This window comes from Athene noctua, chromosome 1 (assembly GCF_965140245.1).
Source record: "Athene noctua chromosome 1, bAthNoc1.hap1.1, whole genome shotgun sequence".
In the NCBI taxonomy this organism is placed as follows: domain Eukaryota; kingdom Metazoa; phylum Chordata; class Aves; order Strigiformes; family Strigidae; genus Athene; species Athene noctua.
Window position 1 is genome coordinate 88,203,723 of NC_134037.1, and position 22,606 is coordinate 88,226,328.

The 22,606-nt window shown below is 42.4% G+C and overlaps 1 protein-coding gene across 1 annotated transcript; it reads right to left on the reverse strand.

The window, feature by feature from the left end:
• Nucleotides 1-8,276: 8,276 nt before the first annotated feature.
• MAP1LC3C (microtubule associated protein 1 light chain 3 gamma) lies at nucleotides 8,277-10,181 on the reverse strand. The gene is made up of 4 exons (XM_074925496.1): nucleotides 10,086-10,181; nucleotides 9,950-10,005; nucleotides 9,704-9,810; nucleotides 8,277-8,690 (listed from the first exon to the last, which is right to left on the reverse strand). The coding sequence occupies exons 1-4, from the start codon at nucleotides 10,141-10,143 to the stop codon at nucleotides 8,480-8,482; spliced, it is 432 nt and encodes a 143-aa protein (XP_074781597.1). The 5' UTR covers nucleotides 10,144-10,181; the 3' UTR covers nucleotides 8,277-8,479.
• Nucleotides 10,182-22,606: the final 12,425 nt, after the last annotated feature.

The window sequence follows — 22,606 nt, forward strand, 5'->3', positions numbered from 1 at the left end:
AACTGTTTCAGCCATTCATGGTCATTCTCCCACCTCCTGGTAAGTGTTGGAGGATACCTTGAAGCACAGTCTTGTGGCACTTGTGATAACAAGATCTTCACTCCATTGCCATGTATAACTTTCTTCCCTTTTTCTCCCTGTTTTAGAAACTCTGTACTTTTGGCTATTCCTCTCCTCACCTGGGGCTGTGTTTCAGCAGTATATTTTGTGTGTGTGTGTGTGTGTGTGTGTGTAGGGTTTTTGTGTTTCATAAATTAAGTGCTTTGGAAACAGTTGAGGAAGGAGCAGGGGAGCTTACTACTAGAATCTCTGTCCAGAGGTTTTCCTGAATCACCAAATGAGGTAGTCATCTAATCACTCAATAGACAAGTTAGACAGGAAATGTGGGAAGACTAATTTTAACAAGGAGTTATTCCTCCAAATGAGAACCCAAACATATTTCTTCAACTCTGTCTGCGTACTAAGCCACAATCCTCAACCCACTACTGTTTCGAGACATAGTTTATGGGTAGGGAAAGCTCTGAAAAAGGCATCACAGCTTTAGCCTGCAGGAACTCTGCTGACTTTAGAGCACTTTTGGAGTTTCTAACTGCTCACCTTCCTCAGTTTCTCATTTCTTGTTCTCTTTGATGAAAATACATGTAGGTATCCACTCTGCAGATTACTGTTGGCCAGCTCTGGATCTTATGCAGGCAAAATATTAAAATTATTATAGATTTATTTCCTCCATGTGCTGGCAAACTGCTCCCTGCTGCACCTCCATGCTCTGTTTTTTGTAATGTGACATATGGTACTCCACTATAGCTTGTTATATAGTACTGCAGGTAACAAATCATTCACTAGTGAAAGATCATAAAGCACAGCCTGACCAAAAGTGTGTGGATCTCATTTATATGTAATCAAAACTTATCAGAAAAACCCCGCAAAACACAAAACTTCCTATGCTGAGAATTAACAGAAAGCTCCACCTCATTTTAAAACGAGGAGACATGTCTAGAATATAATAATCCCTGTTTTGGCTTTTCAGTGTTACCTGAGTGCCTGTTCCCCATATATACTGCAAAATTTTGTGGCAGTCATACAGGTGTAACTGTATAGTCAACGAGCATTTTTTTAAAATTCATCTTTTCCCTCATATAAAAATAAGTTGAGATTTGGATTTTCCCTCTTGACAAACCAGCATACGTAAAATTAATTTGATGGGAAAAAAGAGAGCAGTTTGAATCAGGAAATGGGATACTTGGCAAAACCATATTTTGAAGAAAACCTTTCCAGAAAATTAAACACAGAACCTTTCATGTCTGCTACAGTGCTTGACCTTTCCTTCTTCTCTCCATCTCCTGTGGATAAGTGCTTCCTCCCGTGAATTGTAACATGGTAGCTTTACCTCTGCAGCCTTTATGGCTCCAGGCAGTAATTTCAGTTGCATGCTCCAGCTTCTACTGGAACTGCTTCATTTACTGTATAGGGTTTTGCCTAACTTTTCCACTAGTAAAACTGAAGCCTCTCACAGATCTTGCAGTTGCATAGTTATTTTCGGAAAGGAAGGGTAGGCTGGGGATCTAGTTTGGGAGCTGGGTTCAAGCCCCTTAGCCACATACATCCACTGTCACTCTGGGCTTTACCTACAAAGGCCCTATCTTCTAGCAGCAGAAAGATCATTTTCTGTGCTGGTTCCAGGGAGACGGGAGCTACTGGGGGTGCACAGTCTGGAGTGTGTGGCTGAGCCTCTTCAGGGAGAAAACGGAATCACAGCAGGGTCTCCCCTGTTCTATCCATTGAGTTATAAATGATGCTTCTCTGTGAGGCACATGACAGTAATCTTGCACAACACGTGCTTAATGGGCCAGCTGACTTGGATGTCAGAGCCAAAGGAAACCTTCCTTTAAGATCTTGACATTGCCTAGCCTGCAGAACCATATAATCTTCAAGATCTACCTATACCAGTAGCAGTTCCTCCCTGTCCCATTTCTTGTGACAACCCCCCTCTGCACCAGCCCCTTCCTGGAGATTGTCAAGAGCCTGCCACTGGATGAGCTCATGTGAGGCATCCTCCTACCTCTGTGGCAAAATCAGCTGGATGTGCTGGGGCATGAACTTGAGCTGCTACATTAACCCACCTTGTTGTACCCGTAGCAAAAATAGTTCACACTGATGAGCAAGGCTAAAACACACAGCTGTTCTTCAGCTGGTTTTAGAAGGGATGTGACACCTTTTCTGTCTGAACCAAATTCACTGGTAGGTGGGAGCTACCTAAATAGCAGTAACAGCCTCGGACATCCCATTTAAACTGCTGCTCCAGACTTGACAGAGGCTTAGAAGCCTGAGAGAGACCGAGGCATAGCCAAATTTTGTGGCTCCAACACGGGCTGAATTACAATAACAGAACAGCTGTGAATTCTCATACAAGTTTGTTACATGGCAACTAAGGGCATATTATTTATAGTTTTCAGCAATCTTGGAATCTCTACCCAGGTTCTGCAAACACAGAAGGCCTGGTCCCTTTCCAAAAAAAAAATGGGTACAAAAGTCAGTGAGCATGAGGATGGCTGGGAAGAGCTGAGGGTTCAACCAAATGCAGCTGCCTCCTAGGAAAATGCAGTATTTCTCCTGAGGCCTCTCTTGACAGTTTTGACAGGTTTATAACAGAGTCAACATAGTTTTGAATAGCAAAATTATCTTCATAACCCCTGCAATGCTTGGGTTACCCTGACAGTCTAGACAACACAGATGTGTCTGCATTAAGATGGTGATCCTGCTCTCACCTGTAGCACAGCAGCTGTTTTTCCTATTGATGGCTCTCTTATTTTGTTGATGACTAATGCATCAAGCTGCTGGAAAATTAGTTACTCTTCCTCAGCCAGTCAGCATTCAAATATGCAGCTCATATCACTATCTGACTTTTAATTTTTGACCACAGATGCAGAATTTTAGCGGAGGAGGGTCAGACAGAGACCATACTCATATCCATCACTTGACATTAAGTTTTTAAGTTCTCGGAGTAAGGGCCAAGTCGCCTTGTGAAGTAGTGCCAGCACCCAGAATAGAATTTCTTTACTTGCCATGTCTTCCTTTCAACACCCTCCTGTGTGTTTTTTTCCATTGACAGAGTTTGCTTTTTATTCAGGAAAACACTGTATCAACCCTCCATCTGTGAGCATGTGTGTGCATGTTTTTTTTCTCATAACTTCTCTCTGTGAGCTAATGGGTGTAATAGTTGCCTTAGTGAGGTCACACTGAGGCTCATGCTTTCCAGGCAGTCACAGGCAGGCTTGTGAAGAATATGTGGCTGCAGCTGCTTTGGGTGGAAGCACTGATACGCATATCTAACCCCCTGGCACACTCCATCCCCTCTCTTCACCCACTGGTTAGCTGACCTAAAGATTTCTCTGTAAATCCATCTGGCACGCTGTAAAGTCTTGGCTTTAGTCTACAAGGAAAGTCTTGATCAACAGCAGATGAACCTGGTTCTTTTTGCATCACCTCAAGGACTATGCAATCGATAGCCTTCTCACCTCTCTGATGTACAACAGACTGGGGCTGAAGGTCTGATTAAGACCATGCTGTTATACACAGAAAGAAAGGGGGTCTCCAGGATCTCGGAGTATTTGCAAAAATAAACACCATCAGCCAAGCCCACCCTGCAACAAATCATAAGCAGCCTCATAAAGGCCCTTTACAACCCCTGCCGGACATGATGTAAGTGTTGAGTGGCCTGAGCAGCCCCTCCTCAATCCCTGCCTGCCTGTTCTGGAAACTCCATGTGCACCCGGCTGGGCACACTCCCTCCCTCCTGAGGGTCTGCCGCTCCAGGGGAAAGGACAGTGCTGCTTTTCAAACTCTGGCATAGATACTTGCTACATGTTCTTCAAAACCCACCTGGACTACACTGCTACAGTTGTGTACCACAGGAACATCATGGTCACAAGAGAGGCATCAGGTGGAAAACGAGGCAGAGAGCAATATGATTACGGCTTTCTGGAAGGGAGATAACCTTCATTAAAATTATATTCATGTTCCACTAAACTAGGGTCAGACTGCTATTTATTATAGGACCGAACTGCCTTTGCATGTTGTGGACTGTACAGGAACAAGTAGCAGATAACTAAGAAACTTGTGCTCTTAAGAAGGAACCTGAAAACATCAAGGAAAAATGTGGATACAGCTACCATTACAAAGCATCATAGGAAAGCTAAAGAAACTATGCACATATCTATAGACAGAACATTTTTTTTGTCTAAAATTCAACAGGATGATTCAAAACTATACAAAAAGAAAGAGATATCTTAAAATTCAGGAGCATGGTCTAGAAATCTGTCTGGAAGTGATCTTTATGGGAAGCATGCGTGCCTTTAGAATTTTTGTACATAGGTTGTATGGTAACATCTATGAAATTGCATTTCTCAATCACTTTTCAGGGATCCCTTGGAAGTTTTCCACAGAAACTCTCCCTCTCTACTTCATAGTCCATAAGTTAAAAACGAGCATTCTAAAAAGTTTCTCTCCTTGTCAGGTCTTTTGGTTTTCTCCCCATAGTTTCTATAGGCTTTCTTGAACATAGCAGTGCAATTTGATGACAAAGGTTATATTCTGCCCTATTATTTCATCTGACCTTCTTAATTTACTGTATCTTACATAAACAAAACAACCTCATTTGAAGAGGAGGATATGGTCTGTAGATTAGTGTGTTCAACAGTCCATCTTTTAAAATATTTTTACCCTGAAGCTACCACCATCTGGATGTAGTTAGCACGGGAAAACAATAAAAAGCCCATCTAAGTCCATAAGACCTCTTGCCTGCAGTACTTGAGCAAGAAGACTAGTATCCCTATTCATTCATTTATTTATTCTACCCACACACAATGTCAAGTCATTTTTAAACCCAAACAGTTTGGAAAGCTCCTGCTGTTGCTTATGTGCTAAAGCCCAAACTGAGGTTATCATGTTTGCCTTGCAGCAACAAATGTCAATTTGCACTCCATAAAGCATTGTACGCAGTTTGTAGCTGTGTTTGTAGACGGCTGTAGGACATCAGCTGTAGCAAGTACAGACAGCTGAATCTCTAGTCTTAACAGGCACAGAAAAAAAAAATTATTTCTACCCACTTAAAATTCAAACGCATTGGTAAGACTTTTTTATCAAATGAAAGAGCTTATAGATGTTTTCTTTAACCACTACTGTGTTCTTCTCCAGTTGCCCTTATGAGCATTCAGTGCATGCAGATCACAGCATGCACCTCAGGAGTGAAGTTTTCTCAGGTCTTGAAAACAAGAAAACAATCCTGTTTCCCAAATCCCAAACAATCCCAAAGCAGTCACCGTGCAGGCATACATTACAGACATGAACGGCATGTTTCATTAAAATATCATGTTTGTACAGCCTCAGATTTTAGCTGCTTCTGTATTTCCCTTCTAATAATGCCAGCATCTGTGATTATTAGCATTAGAACTTTTTTAATACCTTGATGAAGTTATGAAAGAGCTTGGGGTTTTATTCCTGTATGATTCTACTTGGCTATGTTAGTCACAACTCCCCCAGCACTATATTTCACACATTACTCAAAAAAAAAAAAAAAACCAAACCTCAACAGCAAGGGCAATTTCAGCCCGCATCCCACACTTACATTTGGTGTCCTTTCAGTTTGATAATTTTATCCTTTTATATTTGAAGATGGGACACAGTGCTTGTACACAAGGGACTGAGTGCCATGGACCCAAGCTAACAAGTTACTTCAGCAGAGCACAAACATACATAAGTGCTTTGAAGTCAGAGCACTGAGCACCTTCAAGAATTTAGTTAGTAGTCTACAGCAGAAACAGAAGTGTCCTCAGAATGTTTTCTTTTCTCTGGTGGATATTTCTGATATTAAAGAACATGAGACTATATCATAATTCAGAAATGAAGATACTTTTACAAACAAGTAACATCTTTGCCTTTCCTTTTTACAGCAGAGGTACATTGGAAAGGACTGTAAATTTACCACAGCATGGTGTCCTTCATTACAAAAAATATGTACCCATCTCTAATCAACAGGTATTTGCTCAAGCAAATATTAGCTCTTCAAACAGCAGCTACATTGAAAGTAGCTGCAGTTACCTCAGTTGCTCATGTCAGTCAGAGCAAAGTTCTTCTCTTTGTTTCTTTTCTAATCCCTGTTCCTTGCACTTCAATGGACAAGAGGCTGAATCCAAAGCTTCTAGTCACACCAAAGCAACTCTGTGAGCAGGATAACTGATTTATTTGGGCATCTAACTCCTAATTTTATTTTAAAACTTTTTGAAAACTGTCTTTGATGGTTAAACCTATCTGCTTTAACACCTGGCAGAAAGGCAAGTCTATTACTACTACCCAAAGATGAAGCTTTCCCAGTTGGCAGAACTTCTCTCTAGGTTCATCAGGCCAGTTTAAACAGGTTTATAGTGATGCTCTTTACCTGCAACTGACCTTCTCCTTGTGTAAATTTTTTGGCTGGATCTGTGACTCAGCCTGTTAGACACCATAGCCTAATGTCAATAAATGCTGGAGGGATCAACACTTACACCTCAGCTACTACATTACAAACCAAAGAAAGTTGGCTGTCAGACATAAAATTGCTCCAGCCAAGAATCTGTAGTGCTTTTCTCTTCATGTACCAAGTATCACACAAGACAGGAAGGCAGAGGAGCCGAAGAAGCAAAATATTAGCCCAGCTCTTAGGCTGGCAAGAGAGCTTGAACATAGCAAGACTTCCCCTTCCTCCCCCCACCCGCGAAGGTTCCCACAGCTGTTCAACATCGCTGTGTGGTGCTCCTGCCAAACAGGTGTCCCTGCCTCCCCGAGGGCTGGTAACAAATGACTGAGTTCAATTTGTGCAATGGAAACCATTTCCATTACAGGCATAAGTGAAATCTATCCAAGCAACTGATTCTGGGATCCCAAAGCCCACATGTTTTCATAACCTATACTGACATAGCCTTAGCCTTTCCACTGAGTCGGTCAGGTCAATGATTTCTTTGTTCCTCAGCTCATGAAACAGGAGTTGGCAAACACCACCTTCACTAAGGCAGGTACCCCTCTAAACACCCTGGTTTAGAGGCTTGAACTCAGGTCTGCTCAGAGCTTTAAATTCAAGGGATTATTAGTGCAAGAGAACCACTACAAAAAGCTTACACACGCATTCCTTCCTTATGCATAATTTAAATACTGTCAACACTTCTTTCTTTGCAGTCTAGTAATTCCTACGTTAATCATTCTGCAAATCAGTTTGGTAATGAACAGAAGAATTGCATCATATTGTAACAATCTGACCATCCTAGGCAGAGGCTGCCAGAGGTTGATTAATTAACTACGCCGTGACAGATTTTTAAATGACCTGGTGTTTTCAGTTGATCACGCACAATCAGAACATTTACAGCTTTCCAATACATTCCTCACATATGAGAGGACCAGGAAAGATAGCTTGAGCTGTACTGCAGACTAAGCCTCATGTCAAGTGTTCCTTTAATACATGTTTAGGAACCATTCTGTATGTTAAGATGAATCAGCATCTCACTACATGTCAGTTTTGACATTTTCCAGAGACACTGGTATGCCTCTTAATCATAAGGTATGTGACATAGCTCTATCCATCCTTGAAAAACGGCTCACTGAAGTCCTTCAGGGGAACTGACAAGAGGGTGCCTGCAGGGGACAGATATGACAGTCTATCTACAGAGACTAGACTAGCAGCATGCAGTACTAAGAACAGACTCTTGAACACCTGATTAAACTACAGTTCAAGTCATGCTATCTGCATTTAGCTTATGCTGACTAGCAATCACTTTTGCTTATTCAAACAAGTAGTTATCTGTATCACAGATGCTCAGTGTTTAACAGCTGACAGTACTTTATCCAGGTGTTAAACTCAATACTGCATTTGAACCCTGCTCTAGCACTAGTACAGTCTGCTTGATCTTGCAGCTCAGATATCTAGTTTAATGAACCATTATAGGTATGGTTTTGCTCCTGTGTGGCCCAATTTAAGCTTTGTCATTCCATTCAAAAACAGAGGGGCTGTACAAGCAATGCTTCAGTTAAGACACATTGAGCTCAAATCCCCTGAGTTATTCCAGGACCTTCTCCTAGACAGACTTTTACAGTCTCTTTCCCCAGATTAAAACTAACATTCAATTCAATACTTAAAAGCGTCTTTATTTTACTCTTAGACTCGGGCTTTAAGGACACCTTAAAATCAGTTACATAACAAAGACTGATATTGCAAAAAGGTGGAGGTGCAGTTCCAAAAATAACCCCTAGTGTCTTCAAATATAAAAATATATATCCAAATTATTATCTAGGAAAAGCGTACCACCATTTCTGCCTTAAGCTGGTCCTGCCAGCTTTTGGGTCATAACTCCCCACACCAGAGCTCAAGAGCTCACATTGGAAGGAGCATCTCCGAGGTTCATGTCACAGTCATGATTCATAGCAAACTGTTTCACTGCAGCACATGGACTCAACCTTAAGTTTTTTGACGGCATTCCATAGTTTTCCCTTGAGCAGTGGGTACAAAGCATCCAAACATCTCCTGGGAAGCATATGTCATATACACAAAGCCATCTTCATCTTTGTAGTCCCTGTACACTTCTGCCATTGTCAAGGACATACTGGCCAGGCTTTTGTTGTTCACCAGCAGGTAGAAAGCTTGTGTGGCAGTTAGAGCCATCCTGCTTCTGGTTGAAGAAGGGAGGAGAAATAGAGGATTAAGCATTAGCAAATTTAAGAAGATATCAACTTTGTTCCATGAAATACATTAAGCAGAGTAGTTGTATGAACTACGCACAAGAAACGCTGTGTAAAGTCATTATGTGGTTTAACATCTTCATCAGCAGGAAGTTAACTGTATGTTTGGAAGCTGAAAGACTTGTGCTCTGAGGAAAGGCTTACACTGTTGGACCATGAGTGCTACTGAGCCTGGGCTTTGAGTTCCCAGCTACCAGGGAAGCGTGCTGAGTAGAAACCAAAAGCTTCTGCAGTACAGCTGTAGTAAAGGATTCCAGCATGGTCTGTTACACTTATTATAAAGGCTACCTTCAAAACAAGAGGCCTTTTCAGAGACATGACATACAAGGATTGGGACCAAAGTTGTTCTAGAGACAGAAGCATCTTTTACAGATGTTTATCTAGAAAGATCTTTCCGATACTTTAGAAAATGTGCTGGAAAGCACGTAGCTTTCATCCTTTGTCGGAGAACATCACTAAATACTTTGGGAGACGTCTTCCCTGTAGTGTTTTATAAAGAATAATTTAGAAGCACATTCCATGCCACTCACACTAAGGAGTTTCTTTGAACTTGAGCAAATTCAGCAAGGCGCAGTAAGAGAGCGAGGCAGTAACAGCTGTAAGCAGAACAGAAGCACAGAGCCCCAGTATCAAGTTCGTCAAGCAGGAAGAAAGCAGAACAGGAGCCTGATCCCGTCATTACTCAATACAGTTAGGGGGAAGAGAGAGGACTATGAATCCAAAAAGCATAGACCACATTTTCCCCCCAAGTGCACATGTGAAGACATCTGTTGATTTTCTTTAAACCCTTGCAGTAGAGGGAAGCTGTTACAAACACCTTTATCCTCCCCCCCCCCCCCCCCCCAGCGAAGCAAGCCAGGTGTCCCCGCGCGGCGCGGGGAAATGCTGCTTAGAGATCGGCGAGCCCCGGCTGCGGCGCAGAGCCCGCGGGGCTCCTACCTACCTGATGATGGTTATGAACTGTGTCATGGTCAGCTCCTCGGGAACAAGGAACTTGGTTTTGTCCAACAGAGGAAGGTATTTCTCTTTATGGTATCTCTCAACGATTACCTATTGTAATTAGAGTCACACTTAGCAGGACCTAAACCATTCAAGTGCCCCACCCCGCCCCGCTCCCCTTTGGGGAGAGGTTCCCAGCGCTTCTTTGTAAAAGGCATCAATAACTTCCGATAACAAAACAGAGATTTACCGGGATTTTCGTTGGGAACTTCGCCCGGATCCCTGCTACTTCTTCCCGCCGGGTGGCTGCGCGGGAGAGAGGAGAAGCGTTACGCGAGCGCGCAGCCCGCCGCCGCGCAGCCCCTCCGCGCACCCGCCGCCCCTACCGAAACTCTTCCTCAGCTTGAAGGGCCTGACCGGCTGCGCCCCAACAGCCGCCTGCATCCTCCCTCCGCCGCGCTCCCGGCCGCGCTCCCGCGGCACCCGCCGCCCTGCGCCGCTTATGGGGGCGAGGGCGGGCACCGGCACCGGCACCGGCACCGGCCAGGCCCGGCCGCCCCGCCCCGCCCCGCCCCGCCGCTCCCGGGCGGCCGCGTCTCCCCTCGCACGTCTTTCCTCTCCTCTCGCCCCCCCGCCGGCCGCGGGGCGCAAGGGGAGGGCGGGATGTGCTGCCGGTGAGCCCGCCTCTCCAGTCCGTCCCGGCAGCGTCCCCTCCGTTCTGGGCTTTCTCTGATGGAAGGTGTCCAAGCTGCGAGATGCTTCGCAGGGCAATGTAATACTTCGGCAGGGGTCTTTGGCTACCCAGCGGGGTGGTTGAAGGGTGCAGCTCCAGGCTCGATTCTCTCCGTCCATCTTCCCTTCCCAGATAACCGATCAGTTACCTTCTTCACGCTTGCAAACTGCTTTCAAACAAACTTTCTGAAGCAGCAGGTTTGAACTACATGACTGTAGCGAGTACGGAAGTTTGAATGACATTATCTGTGATCTGGTGTGGTTTGGATTGGTTATAATAAGGTCTGTAACAACAACAACAAAAAGGTGTAAAAGATGCTGAAGTTTTTGTATCAGTGTCTTGGAGTCTCATCCTCCCCTTCTCAAGTGCTTTTGAACACTCAAAGGTGTCACTGAGGCGTAACGACATACCCCAAACGAAGCATCTACTTTTCTCCAAGTGAACAGCACTGCTTTCAGGTTGATCTGTGAGCTACTGTGGAGTTAGTGTGAGCTACTGTGAGCTACTGTGGATCAAGAGCTGCCTACCTTAACCAGAGAACCGAGATGCTCTGATCAGACTGCTCGTGAGTGTTATAAGGCTCTAGCCAAGATTTTGCCTGTTGTAGGAAGCATACAGCTAAAATCTGGTAACTGCACTGCAGCCTGCCTTCAGAAGCCTCCCCAGTACTCTCTGGTGCTCCCGTACCCTCATGGGTAAAGCCCTCTAAGGTTTAAGGAATAGGAGTGATGAGAGGGCTCCAACTCCTGAGGCTGGGGGATTTAAACTGTGGTTGTTTAAAGCTAACCACCGAGCTACCTGTCCCTCCTCAGAGCTGGAGGCTGCCACCCCAGCAGACACAGAGCTGGTCCCCTGCTTGGTGAATGCCCAGTACTGTAGCCAGCGGCAGGCAAGGCGTCCGCACCTGTCCACACCTGCCACTCCTGCCACCAGGACAGTGTGGGGGCAGCGACACTTCAAATTGCCAAAGCTTTATCTGCCAGAGCTCAGGGGGCAAAGCTCCCAGCCTGAAGCCAGACTGAAGCTTGTTAGTCTGTTCTGCCAAGCTAGCTGAACAGTGCGATGCCTAATGAAGGCAAACCCAAGGGTCAGGCTTAATCAAGAGAAAAACATCAATAAATGTAAAAATGTGGACAGCATTAGAAGTGATTCGTGTTCCAGTGGAAGAGATACGCTCCACAGTTACATGGTGAAAAGCACTCTAGTATGCCATAAACTGATATTAGCTTTTCTTCATAAATCAGTATGCAGGTGCTACTGAGTTAATTCCAGTGTAGCAAAACTTGGATGACAAACGCGGCTTCACTCTGACTGTAAATTCCATCCAGCACTTAATAATCCTGAACACAAGTGGATATATAAGCAAGAGAGGCTGAGGGATTAAGTGCAGAAGGCACAAAATAATTATGTGTAGACTAACAATTTAAATATGAATGATACAGTGCTAGAGGGACTGAGGTTTATTTATTTAAACAGCCTAACTGAATAGGAAGAGAAACTGCAGCATGATGTTCTAGGGAAAAAATGTGACTTGGCAAAATGAATGTTTATTTGTCTCACTGAGAAAGCCTATGAAGTTCTACAGTATTATGCATAGTTATCTTACATTCGTGCTTTCATGAGAGCTGTCTATAAATGAAAATAAAATAGTCAAGAGGGGTTTGAAAAGCCCTCAAGCAGTCAGACTCAGCCAGCCAATTTAATGGGTCTTAAAAGAGCCATCCTGAATATTTTCACGCTTTATGAACATGTCTAGTTACAGATAGGGAATCCTTTGTCTCCTTTTTCCCTTCTGCAACGCTGAACCTGCCTATTTATCTTCCTGCGACACAAGCAAACCCACATTTGTGGGTAAGCCTGAAGCAACTGTGCTCCAGTAACTAACTTTCTGAATTCATAAGTCTTTACACCAAAAAGCTAGCTGGAGTATTCTTAATGTGTTAGGGGTTGATTAGTCCTGTATCAGGTTTATGATCCAAACTCATCTGCTAATAAGACAAAATAATATGATGATAAATATTATATAATAAATAATAATATAATAATATATGACAAACTGAGCCCCTTTCGAAATACTGAGATATGTTTAAAAGTCACCAGTGGTATTTCTGGGTTGATTTGATAGTGTTTATATGTACTTTTGGTTCTTTGTGTCCTGATTTTTTAATCCTTATATTGAACCTAGATCATATCTCTGATGGCTTTTTGGTGTAGCTATAAGGATTAGAAATGAATTCTGTTACTTTTAAATGGGAGACAACGTGACTGTTTTGCACCAGAGCTGGGGAGACTGATGTATAGTGAGGTATCCTCAGTAGTTTTTAAGTTGTTCCACATGGTAAGTGCTTCTGTTTTAGCATTTTAAATTTGAGATTCTCAGTAATTTTCTGCAAGTGTTGCTCAGATTGGAAATTCTAACTAAATGTAAAAAAAAAAAAAATAATCAGGCGCTCTTTTTGATGACAGCTGCCATAAGCTGGTATCCTTTTGGTCAAGGTCCCTGCAAGTACTTCTTTGATTTTCTGTTTCTTGTCATACTAGTGGTTCACCAGCTTTCTGTCCCACAGGGGCTGAGCTCAAAGTCTAGAAAAATGCTAAAAAGGGAAAAACATCATTGGATCCTTCTTTTCCATTATCTGCTCTCTTTTTGTCATTGCTAAAATGGAACGCGCTATGTTTTCTGTCTGCAGAAGAAACAGAACTGGTGTTGTTCTTGCTAGCCTTGGTCATCTTTTTTGAGAAACTGAAGAAATGTTCCTCTGCATGGAAAAGATACTTCGTTTTTCCTTGGGGTATATGTCCCGATCCAATGTCAGGAGAAGTTTCGATACGATCCCAAGAGCAAGATTAAGACACAAATGTGGTCAAATGCCATATACCCAAACCAGGCTTTTATTATTAAAAAGGTGAAGAGGAGTAGTGATAGGACAGAATGGAAGGAAAAGGCAGAAATGAAAAAAAGATGCGGGATAGGGCTGCAACAATAGTCACCACCATGGATCCAGCGATGTCCTGTTGGTCCTCCATCTTCAGTTCTTCGATAGTGGGTGCACATGGATCTGGCTTCGATGGTGGATGCACACTGAGCAAAACTTTCTGCTGCCTTTTTAAGTTCATTGTATCCTCTGATTAGCATATCTGCTCACCTTTAGCTTTTTTTTTCTCTGGTCCAACATGGTTTATTGCATCCAGCTTCAGGGCAGGAACGTTTGCCTCTTACCAGTTCATTAGCAATGCATGCATGGGGCCTGGCCTACACAATGGAGCCACAAACGGCTACACGATGGGTCAGCTCAGTACACGTCTGCCCCTTTGAGGCTTGTCTAAAGAGTCCGGACAATGCAACCACAAAGAAGTGTGGGGGGGTGCGTCCTTCAATACACTCCCACTTCTCTGGGCAGCATCCCCCAGACCAATTCACAGGTCGCAACAGCTTCTCTTGGAGGTCTGCACAGACACAAGCAAGCTTTGGAACAGTCCTGTGACATTTCAGTCTCTCACAGTACAGTACTTCAGTTAATGGATTTCCCTCTGTAAAATATCATAACTTTCTGTAGTCATGGCTGCTTTACAGCTAGCAATATTTGAATAATGCCGTTCAGAGTTTCTTGATAACAAGGCCCTTCTGTGGGATTGGGCCTGGTTGACAAGTGCTGTTGCTGAATCATCGGCATTTTTAGGAGAGTGTGCGTATTTGCTTATTATAAGGGATGCTGGTACTTCACATGCATACCAGCCACAGTTAATGCAAAAACATGATAAAAAGGGAAAAGCTCCAAATTTAACTCTGATTAGAATTTACTGAGCATCTGTTAGAATAAATCTGATTTTTTGCATGTCTATTATGAGCTAGAATTCTGAGAACACAATTTTCTGCCTCTGTTAATGTGTCTGCAGTTTGACTTGGTGGCACATTTGCATTATGTCTTGCTGGTTTTAGTAGTGCTCCTACAATGCGTACAGATCTCAGTGCTTGTGCCTTGGTGAGAGGGAACAGAATCCCATGCTCTGCAAAAATGGATTTACAAGCTACACTTTGCCCATATATGATGATAATCTTGTTTAAAGAGGTTTTCATTTCATATAGGGTTTTAAAACATTTTCTCCAGTATGGCTGAGTTGTTTTCAGATAGGATGTCAGTGGCTTTATGTCCAGCCTGTTCCTGGCCTCCCTGTTGAGATTGTCAAGAATGTATCAGACAGTAACTACTGCCAAAAGTAACTATTGGGTTTTGGTTTGTAGATGCTGGAAACTGGTTTCTATTTTAACCTTCAAAAAGGGTGTTACAACTGACAGAGAGCAGAGGATTTTAAAAATAGCTTTAGCATGTCCCTATGAAGCTGGCAGCTTTGTTGTCATCTTGCTGGAATGCCTGACAGAAGGGTCAAGAGAGTCAGGCATTCTGTCAGAGGTCGAAAGCATGCCTCACCAGGAGAGAAATGCAAAGAGTTTCCAAGAGTGGCTGGGACCCTTGGATACCTCCCTTTTCAGGTGCATGTTAAAGAGGCCTGATCCCTACAGGGAAATTGCTTTGCACTTAATGAAAATCTGGACTCTTAAGGTGCCCTCATTAGGTACTCAGAAACTGTGTCTCTCAGGACTGTTCAGCAGAAATGTCTTAAGGCTTAGGCAGGTCCAAACCCCAAAACTACAGAAAAAATGTCTCAGTATAAAGGAAAGATTGAGTTCCTGCTCTACAAATTCAAGACTGTCACTTTGTCTTAGAAATTATTTTCTTGGGGAGTTTTGGAAGATTTTAGGAAAAATGCCAAAATTAATGGATGTAAGAGAGGGATGTTGCTCAGCTGTTTTAGAAGGGGGGTCCTGAGTTAACTATTCCCAGAACCTCTACTGAATTGTGTGATCTTAAACAAGTCCCAGAACCATGGCCAAGCCCCTGAACCATGTCATATATTTAGCTGCATAACAAAGGTGTTGTAAAGCTCAGTTAATACTCATGTGCCATGAACAAATTTCTGTAGAAATCCTAACAATTTATTGAATATGAAAATGCTGACAAGTGCTTTGGACTGATATAGGATTACTGCAAATGATAGCCCAAACGTGTGCATTAGCAGATATTCAAAATCATCTACTTCAGGAATTTAACTGGAGATGACTAAGTGCAGAGTCCAGTCTCCTCAGGTTCTATATATGGTCAACAGAGAGAGGGAGAGAAACTCTTGCAGAGGGTCCATTCACTCTCAGTACTCTGAAGCATCTTCTGCATGAGTCCTTCCCTTTAGCCTGGCCACACTAAGTGCTTGATTTAAGTACATGAAGTAGGTACTATGAACACATTGCAAAGATCTCAGCCTCACAGGAGTGGGCTTGAGTTCTGCCATAGTTCTCTTTCAGCCAAATTTCCTTTGACCAATAACACATAGGGTTGCTCAGTTCCTTAGTGTTATCAAGTGAAATTGTCACAGTAGATTATACCAATGTAATCCAGCCCATATATTTGGCATCTTTAACCTCAGTTTTGGTTAAAACTGTTATATAGAATATGCCTACATAGCTTAGAGAAAAAAAATAATAGAGCCTTGTACCACTATCTATGGGAAATAGATTTATGATGAAGCATGCTGAGGAATATTATGTGCAAGATACAGGTGGAATGGGAGATACTTAACAGAGGTCAGACTGGCAAACCTAAAAGTGCAAAACGCTGGCTTGTTGCACAATTCACAAGCTTTAGTTTGTGTGACTAACATGTATGCAGTAGATAAACCAATTCTTCCCCACCTTTTCAGTACTGTGGTTGCAGTGGGCAATCTTTACAAAGGGATGAATTGTTCTTAAACTACAAATGGAATGTCTTGCACGTGGGTAATCTGTTGACTATGCAAAACATGTGCCCCTGTCTTCTCTTTTGTCTTCCTGAGTAGACCTAACTGTTTTGGAAAGCAGAAGGCTTTCATTACCTATTTGCTTTCAGGTTCCCTATTCTCTTTCAAACAGTATCCTGAAAAGTAATGCAACGCTGGTTTCACAGTGTAGCGGACTAGAGCTGAAGGCAGGTTGATCTACAGTTGTTACTGTTGGTGACTGTGGCCATACAGAGAGAATGGGCTTTGCCCAGACACCCCTCTGGCTGTAAGGGGACAGTCTCAGAAGAATAAAAATCCTGCATAGGAAATACTAATCAAGAGTATTTTTCCCATGTTTTAACTGAAAGATTAAGTAAAACAGATCTGAGACCTGGTGAAAGTCCCACCCTATATAAATGCACAGATAAATGGCACAGATGGGACAGATGGCAATAGTGGAGTATTGAATGGCTCCTGCTGGTAGTCTCAGGGACCCCATACTTAAGGGTTACGTGACTCACAGAGTTGGTATCTGGGCTACTCAGTGCTACACTCCTGATATGGATCTTGCTTATTGTCAATATCTCATATTAGTTTGTCTGTGGTGAAGACTATTGGAACAAACGCATAGGACAGTGCCACTTTAGTTTCTGCTGTGCAGTTTTCCCTGAGTAGCATAATTTTTGATAGAGAGGGCAAGCACTGTGTAAATTTTCCTGTAGTTTTAAAGAGGAACTCTCCAGCACAAGGTTGAACCACACTTCGAAAACAGTGGTCTTTCACAGGAGGCAACCTTATTCTAAACTGCTGGAGTTGCCTGCTGGTGGTTGTGGACAAGCATTAGATCCGTGGAGCCTTCTGGCAGATATAAATCCTCTTCCCTCACATGCATACTTGGCTGTTTGCACCAGCACGATGGATGTTTTATGCTGGTACCTAAAAGACTCATAGTCTCCTGGGCTCAATAACCAGAGGTGTTCATCTTTAAAACTGGCTCTGCTTGCAGGCTATGTTTTTTCCTTCAAACCAAACTGCTCCAAGAAGTCTGTGAACAGATTCTACAAGGACACATTGAACTTTTAGAAAGAAAAAGCAAGAGTTGTCCTCCTTATTCTGTTTCAAGACATCCTTAAATATTTCATTCAGTGCTTTTCTACATTATAGTATTCTCTCCTGCAAATAGCTTTACCTTTTCCTTTAGTTCTTCATATACTCTCTTACATTTATTTGTGTGAATATCATCACACTACGCTGAATTATATTGAATATTATATTCCTGAAATACAAATACTGAAGTATTTACATATATCACTAAGAGCTTACTGGGTAAACAAGTTAGCTTTGTAACAGCTGAGGCACTCATTTGCATCATCTTTTTACTGTGGACAATCAAAACAATTTAGTCAGACTCACTCTTGCTAATTGTCCCTGTCCCTTAAGTAGCATTAGCTCCATACAACTGTTCAGTGCAAAAGCTGAAATGTTTTTTGACATAAGAACTCTTCTTGACTTTGAAATTTCAGTGTCCTCAGTGAACCAAGTTAAAAAATTCTGTCCTTGTATTTTTTATTGTAAGATGAGACACTGTAATCACATCAGACACTACAGTTTTTTGTGTGTATACTAGTACATATAAATACATATTGGTATATATAATTCTAAGTATATACTTATACACACAGAGACACGTATATATGTATGTTGTTTCTTCTTTTTCACTGAAGATTTGTAGTCAGATATACACAGTGGATTAAATAAATTGCTATGGATGTAAATGATACTAAATTATTAAACAGCCCAGCTGTCTGTGGTCAAATGCAGCATCTCAACAAATGCTTCTCCAAAATAAAAATTCTTCCAAGGAATGATTTATAATTTAGACCTGTAAAAAGGTTTCCTGGATAGCATTTGTTTCCCATGTGTAATGTGGTTTGAAATCTACTTTCTGATCCAACTTTCTGCAGTTGTCTCTGAAATGGGCTTGGTGATGGATGGTGGCAAACTGCCTAAAGATGACTAGATATTTTGCCTCCCTAACATGTGTCTCCAGAGTGGTGAGTTAGTGTCTAGCATCATGTTAATGTCACAAAGTAAAGGAAGTGGGGTGAGAGAGTCACTAATCAAAAATTACTCGAGCTGGACTCATGGAAGAAGAGCTAAGGAGCCAGCTGCCCAGTCTGGATCCTCTTCTTCCATGAAGCCTTAAATTTCTTCTCAGAAGAGATCTTGATTAAGCACAACAATTTCGGGGATTTTTTTTCCTGAACAGGACAGAACCAAAATGTATTGAAAGCTTTGATGAAAACAGACCTCTGTTGAGTAAATCAAAATGTCAGAGTGGATCAGAGTGAGGTAGATCATCAGTGTGGTGGTGAGACACTTGGTCTAGGATGTCTAAGATGCTGGAGCAAGCCTCTGCCCAGAGGAGCAAAAGCAGAAGGTTTTCATCCTTTATAATTTGCAGTGTCTCTTTTTCAGAGCCTCAGTGTCCTGTACATGAAGTCCCACTCATTAGGATACAGATATGTGAAACCTCCTCTCCTCTCTCATGCCAACACAGCCTCCAAGACAATGCAGTTTGGTAACTCCTGGTGAAGATGCTGTTACCATTAAACCTCGTGGAGCTGGGCATCTTGTCACTTTTGTGTGGCTCTTTTGTTTTAGTTTCCCATAACTGAAAGTACAGGTAACTAACCTGGGCCAGTCCCAGCCTGCCCTCTGTGAGCTGGCTATAGTGTTCTGGCACTATGCAGTGATCATTATTAAATCATACTTTTTCTGCCAATGGAGAATTACTCCAAGAAAGGGTTGCCTTGTGTGAAGGCTCAACTCTGAGACTCTGGATTAATTTCCTAGCTGTGCCTCAGCCTTCTTGGGTGTTTGGAGTCTCTTTCTCTTCTGGTGGGATTTTAAACCTATCTACAGAAGAGAGGTGCCAAATTCCTCATTTGCAATTTGTGCAGTGATCAGCACAGTGCTATTTTGTCCTCATTTGGAATATGCCTGATTATCTTGAAATCCGGAAAGAAGTAGATATGATTATTTACTATCCTCAGAATTGGGGATATCCTATGAATATTCTCTATAGAAAACTGATTTTGAGAAGGCTATTTCTCCAGTAAAAAACAGAATTGCACAACGTGACTTGTGCACATACTTTTACGTTATGGACTAGGTGATTTTTGTCAGATTGCTTTAAATAATGAATAAATTCAAGGAGACTGAAATCTCTTCAGACACCTAGTAAAGATGCAAGAGCAAAATTCATCAAGTTAAAGGTTTACAATGCATTGCTTTTTGTGTTTCAACCCAATGTTTCATTTACATCCCTGGTGGTCAGACGGTCTTCCACCCTGATATGAGAACTCTGTGAATCGCACACATCAGTGATGCTGCTGCCTGACCTACACCTTCAGTGCAGATGGCAGGCTTGTGTCTCTCTCCCTCCTCTCCCTCAGGTGTGTTGCCAGCAGCGGCAGCAGCCTTCATGCAGCAAGGTCTGAGACTCAGTCCAGCCTCCCTGTTCTGTTTCTAATTGTGTTTAGTATAAATGGCCATACGTACTAGCATAAATGCACTGTATTTAAACTATGCAGCCACTACTGACCAAAGTTGAGAACAGACTATGGGGCTAAATGAACCTTTTGGCCTGCCCCAACCTTTTTTGCCCTAAAATGACTAAAATGTCTAAGAAAGAATATGAGAACATGAAATGGTACTTGTTCATCCTCTGCCATTTCAAGTGCTCAATAAGTTCCCAACCTGGGGCTAGTACTTAATACCCTCAGATGTATTTTCTTCCATGAATCTATCCAGTAGCCTTTTGAATTCAGGCCGGTATAAACTTAAGTATCTGCAACAACATGCTAGCAATGATTCCTACAATTTATCTACATGTCGTGTGCTGAACCACTTCCATTTTATTCAAAACCTTCTGGCTGTCAGTAGTTTCATGCAATGAACCTCTATTCTGGTATGGAAGGAAAGGATAATCATCCTTTGTCCACCTAGTCTGACTTACCACTCATCTTTGTAAATGCTGCAGCAGTATGAATACAAAAACACTGTTAGGTATAACAGATTAAACCCAATATTTTCTACCTTGGATCATCAAATTAAGCAACAAGAAGTGGCCTGCCTTTTCATAGCATGCCCTGCTATTCTGCAGCTTCTGGATAAGACTGTTGATTTAGGTACAAGATACTGCCTCTGTTTTCTAAATTTGAATGCCTTAAAAAGATTGCTGTGCACTCTTTGATTTGTCTTTCAGGGTTATTTAAAAAAAGGGGGGTTGTGGTTTCCATAACATTAGCAGCGCTGACTCAGACACACAAAGAGCACGTCTGCAGGGGGAGAAGGTGTAGTTTTTCATATAATCTGTTTTCTCACTATAACCACATTGTGAGAGACCGGAATGAAAACTCCAAAAACATGTCAGCCTATGCCTCTGTGCAGAAAGTCTTGCCCTTTCAAACCTACAGGGGACATTTGTTTGTTTGCCTGATAGGCAGAAGACCATTTAGAGGCTGGGACCATTTATTCCCTGTAGTCACGGCACCTCCAGAAAGATATGAACAAAATGTGAATGAGCTCCAGACAGATTTGACTTCCAAACATGCAATGAGTAATATTTTTTTCTACCAGCTGACAGTAGAAAGTAGGGCTGTAAAAGGTCTGCCTAGCAGAGGGTTATATGAAGGTCTTTAAGAGACAGAGCACAAAACAATTTTTGCTCAACACCGTATGTCAGACTCAAATTGAAACAATCCAGGATGAATGTGCTGCAGCCTAAGGTTCAGGCATTTAGGATAACTGCCCAGCAGGGTGGTTGTCCCTTTCCAGAGCACACTGGAAAGTCCAAAAGCACTATAAGTATCATCTTGCAATATTTCTGAGTACCTCTATCAAGATAACAAATACCTTCCATTTTCTGTGGCATCATTTCTGTGTTAGGAGAAGTCAGCAATCTGCAGGACCTCATTCTCATACTAAAGGGTAAATACTCTGCCCACAGAACAGCTGGACTGATAATTAAACAAAAACGCCTATACATCTCAAAAAATAATATAGCTGAATGAAAACCTGTTAGAGACATATTTGGATAATGATTTTAATGGTGGGAGGGGGTGGTTGTAACATTTTCTTCTTGTTTACAGCAGCTGAGTACTAGAGAGCCCTCTTGTGCTGGGTACTATACAAACACTGTACAAAAGGAGGAGTGTCTTGCCATCGTTTCCAGCCTGAGCAGTGGAGAAGGCATTTTATGTTTGTAAGAGGGCAAAAGAAACAGTAAGATGTTTCTGGGCAGTATGGGGGACAGTGGTTTTGGAGTGCAACCAGACTAAGCTCAGCCACTCTCTCTAGACAACACACTTGAAGAGAGACCAGAAAAAGGTTCCCACTACTCAGGTATGTGATGGGTTTCTGTAAACTGAAACTTCAGTTCCCACTTTGGTTAGTGCTATTGCGACTGCGCAACACATGGTCCTGTATCATGCTCTTCATGCTGTGAAAACTGATGCCTAAGACAGAGCTTCCAGATGAAGAGATTATGTTTAAAGTTTTCTCATGGAACAAATTTTATTTGTTAGATTCCATGTTTTAGAGACTAAAATCTCTTGCTCTCAGTGAACTTTTGCAGAATGTCCAGAGTCCTGAGATAACCATGTCTCTCCCTCCACAGATGCCTGCCCACAGCCATCCCCTGGGAGAGTGGCCAGGGAGTCAGGGTGTCTGGGAAGTCCCATCCTTCAGTGACACTGATACCTGGCTTTGCTACTGGTATTAGGACGCAGGCAGTTAGCTGAGCTGTTCCAGCGTCTGAGCAGCTTCCTGCTGACTGGAGGACTGGGAACAAAAAAAGATTTCATCTGATTCAAGCCAAAACCAGTTCTGAAAAAGATGAAGTTTTCTGTTAGCAGGAAACCCCCTTTCCTGGCTGCCTCAGTTCTAACCTGGATCATTGGATCCTCTCATCTGAATTCAGGATGTCTGTGTTTCTTGACTTCTGTAGTTGCAGTACAGAAAGGACATGTTGATTATAATGATTGGTGTTAATGGGATTTAAATTACTAATGTATCTCCTAACACTGTTTCTCACTAAATCGCTGGGAAAGTCAGACTAGATTTTAACAGATGGTGTTACATAGTTCCAGAAACAAATAATCTGACTACTGTGGTTGGAAGGGAATTTACTCTGTCAAAGACTAAATAGGTTTTTAAGTCAACAAAATATATGGGCAATTTCATACAATTACACAATGTGTAGACCAGCAGCAAAGGTTAAGTCTTTTACTCACATCACATGTAACACAGGCAATAGATTTTCACCTGGTTTCTCCTGTCTTATGCCTCTTCTTACAG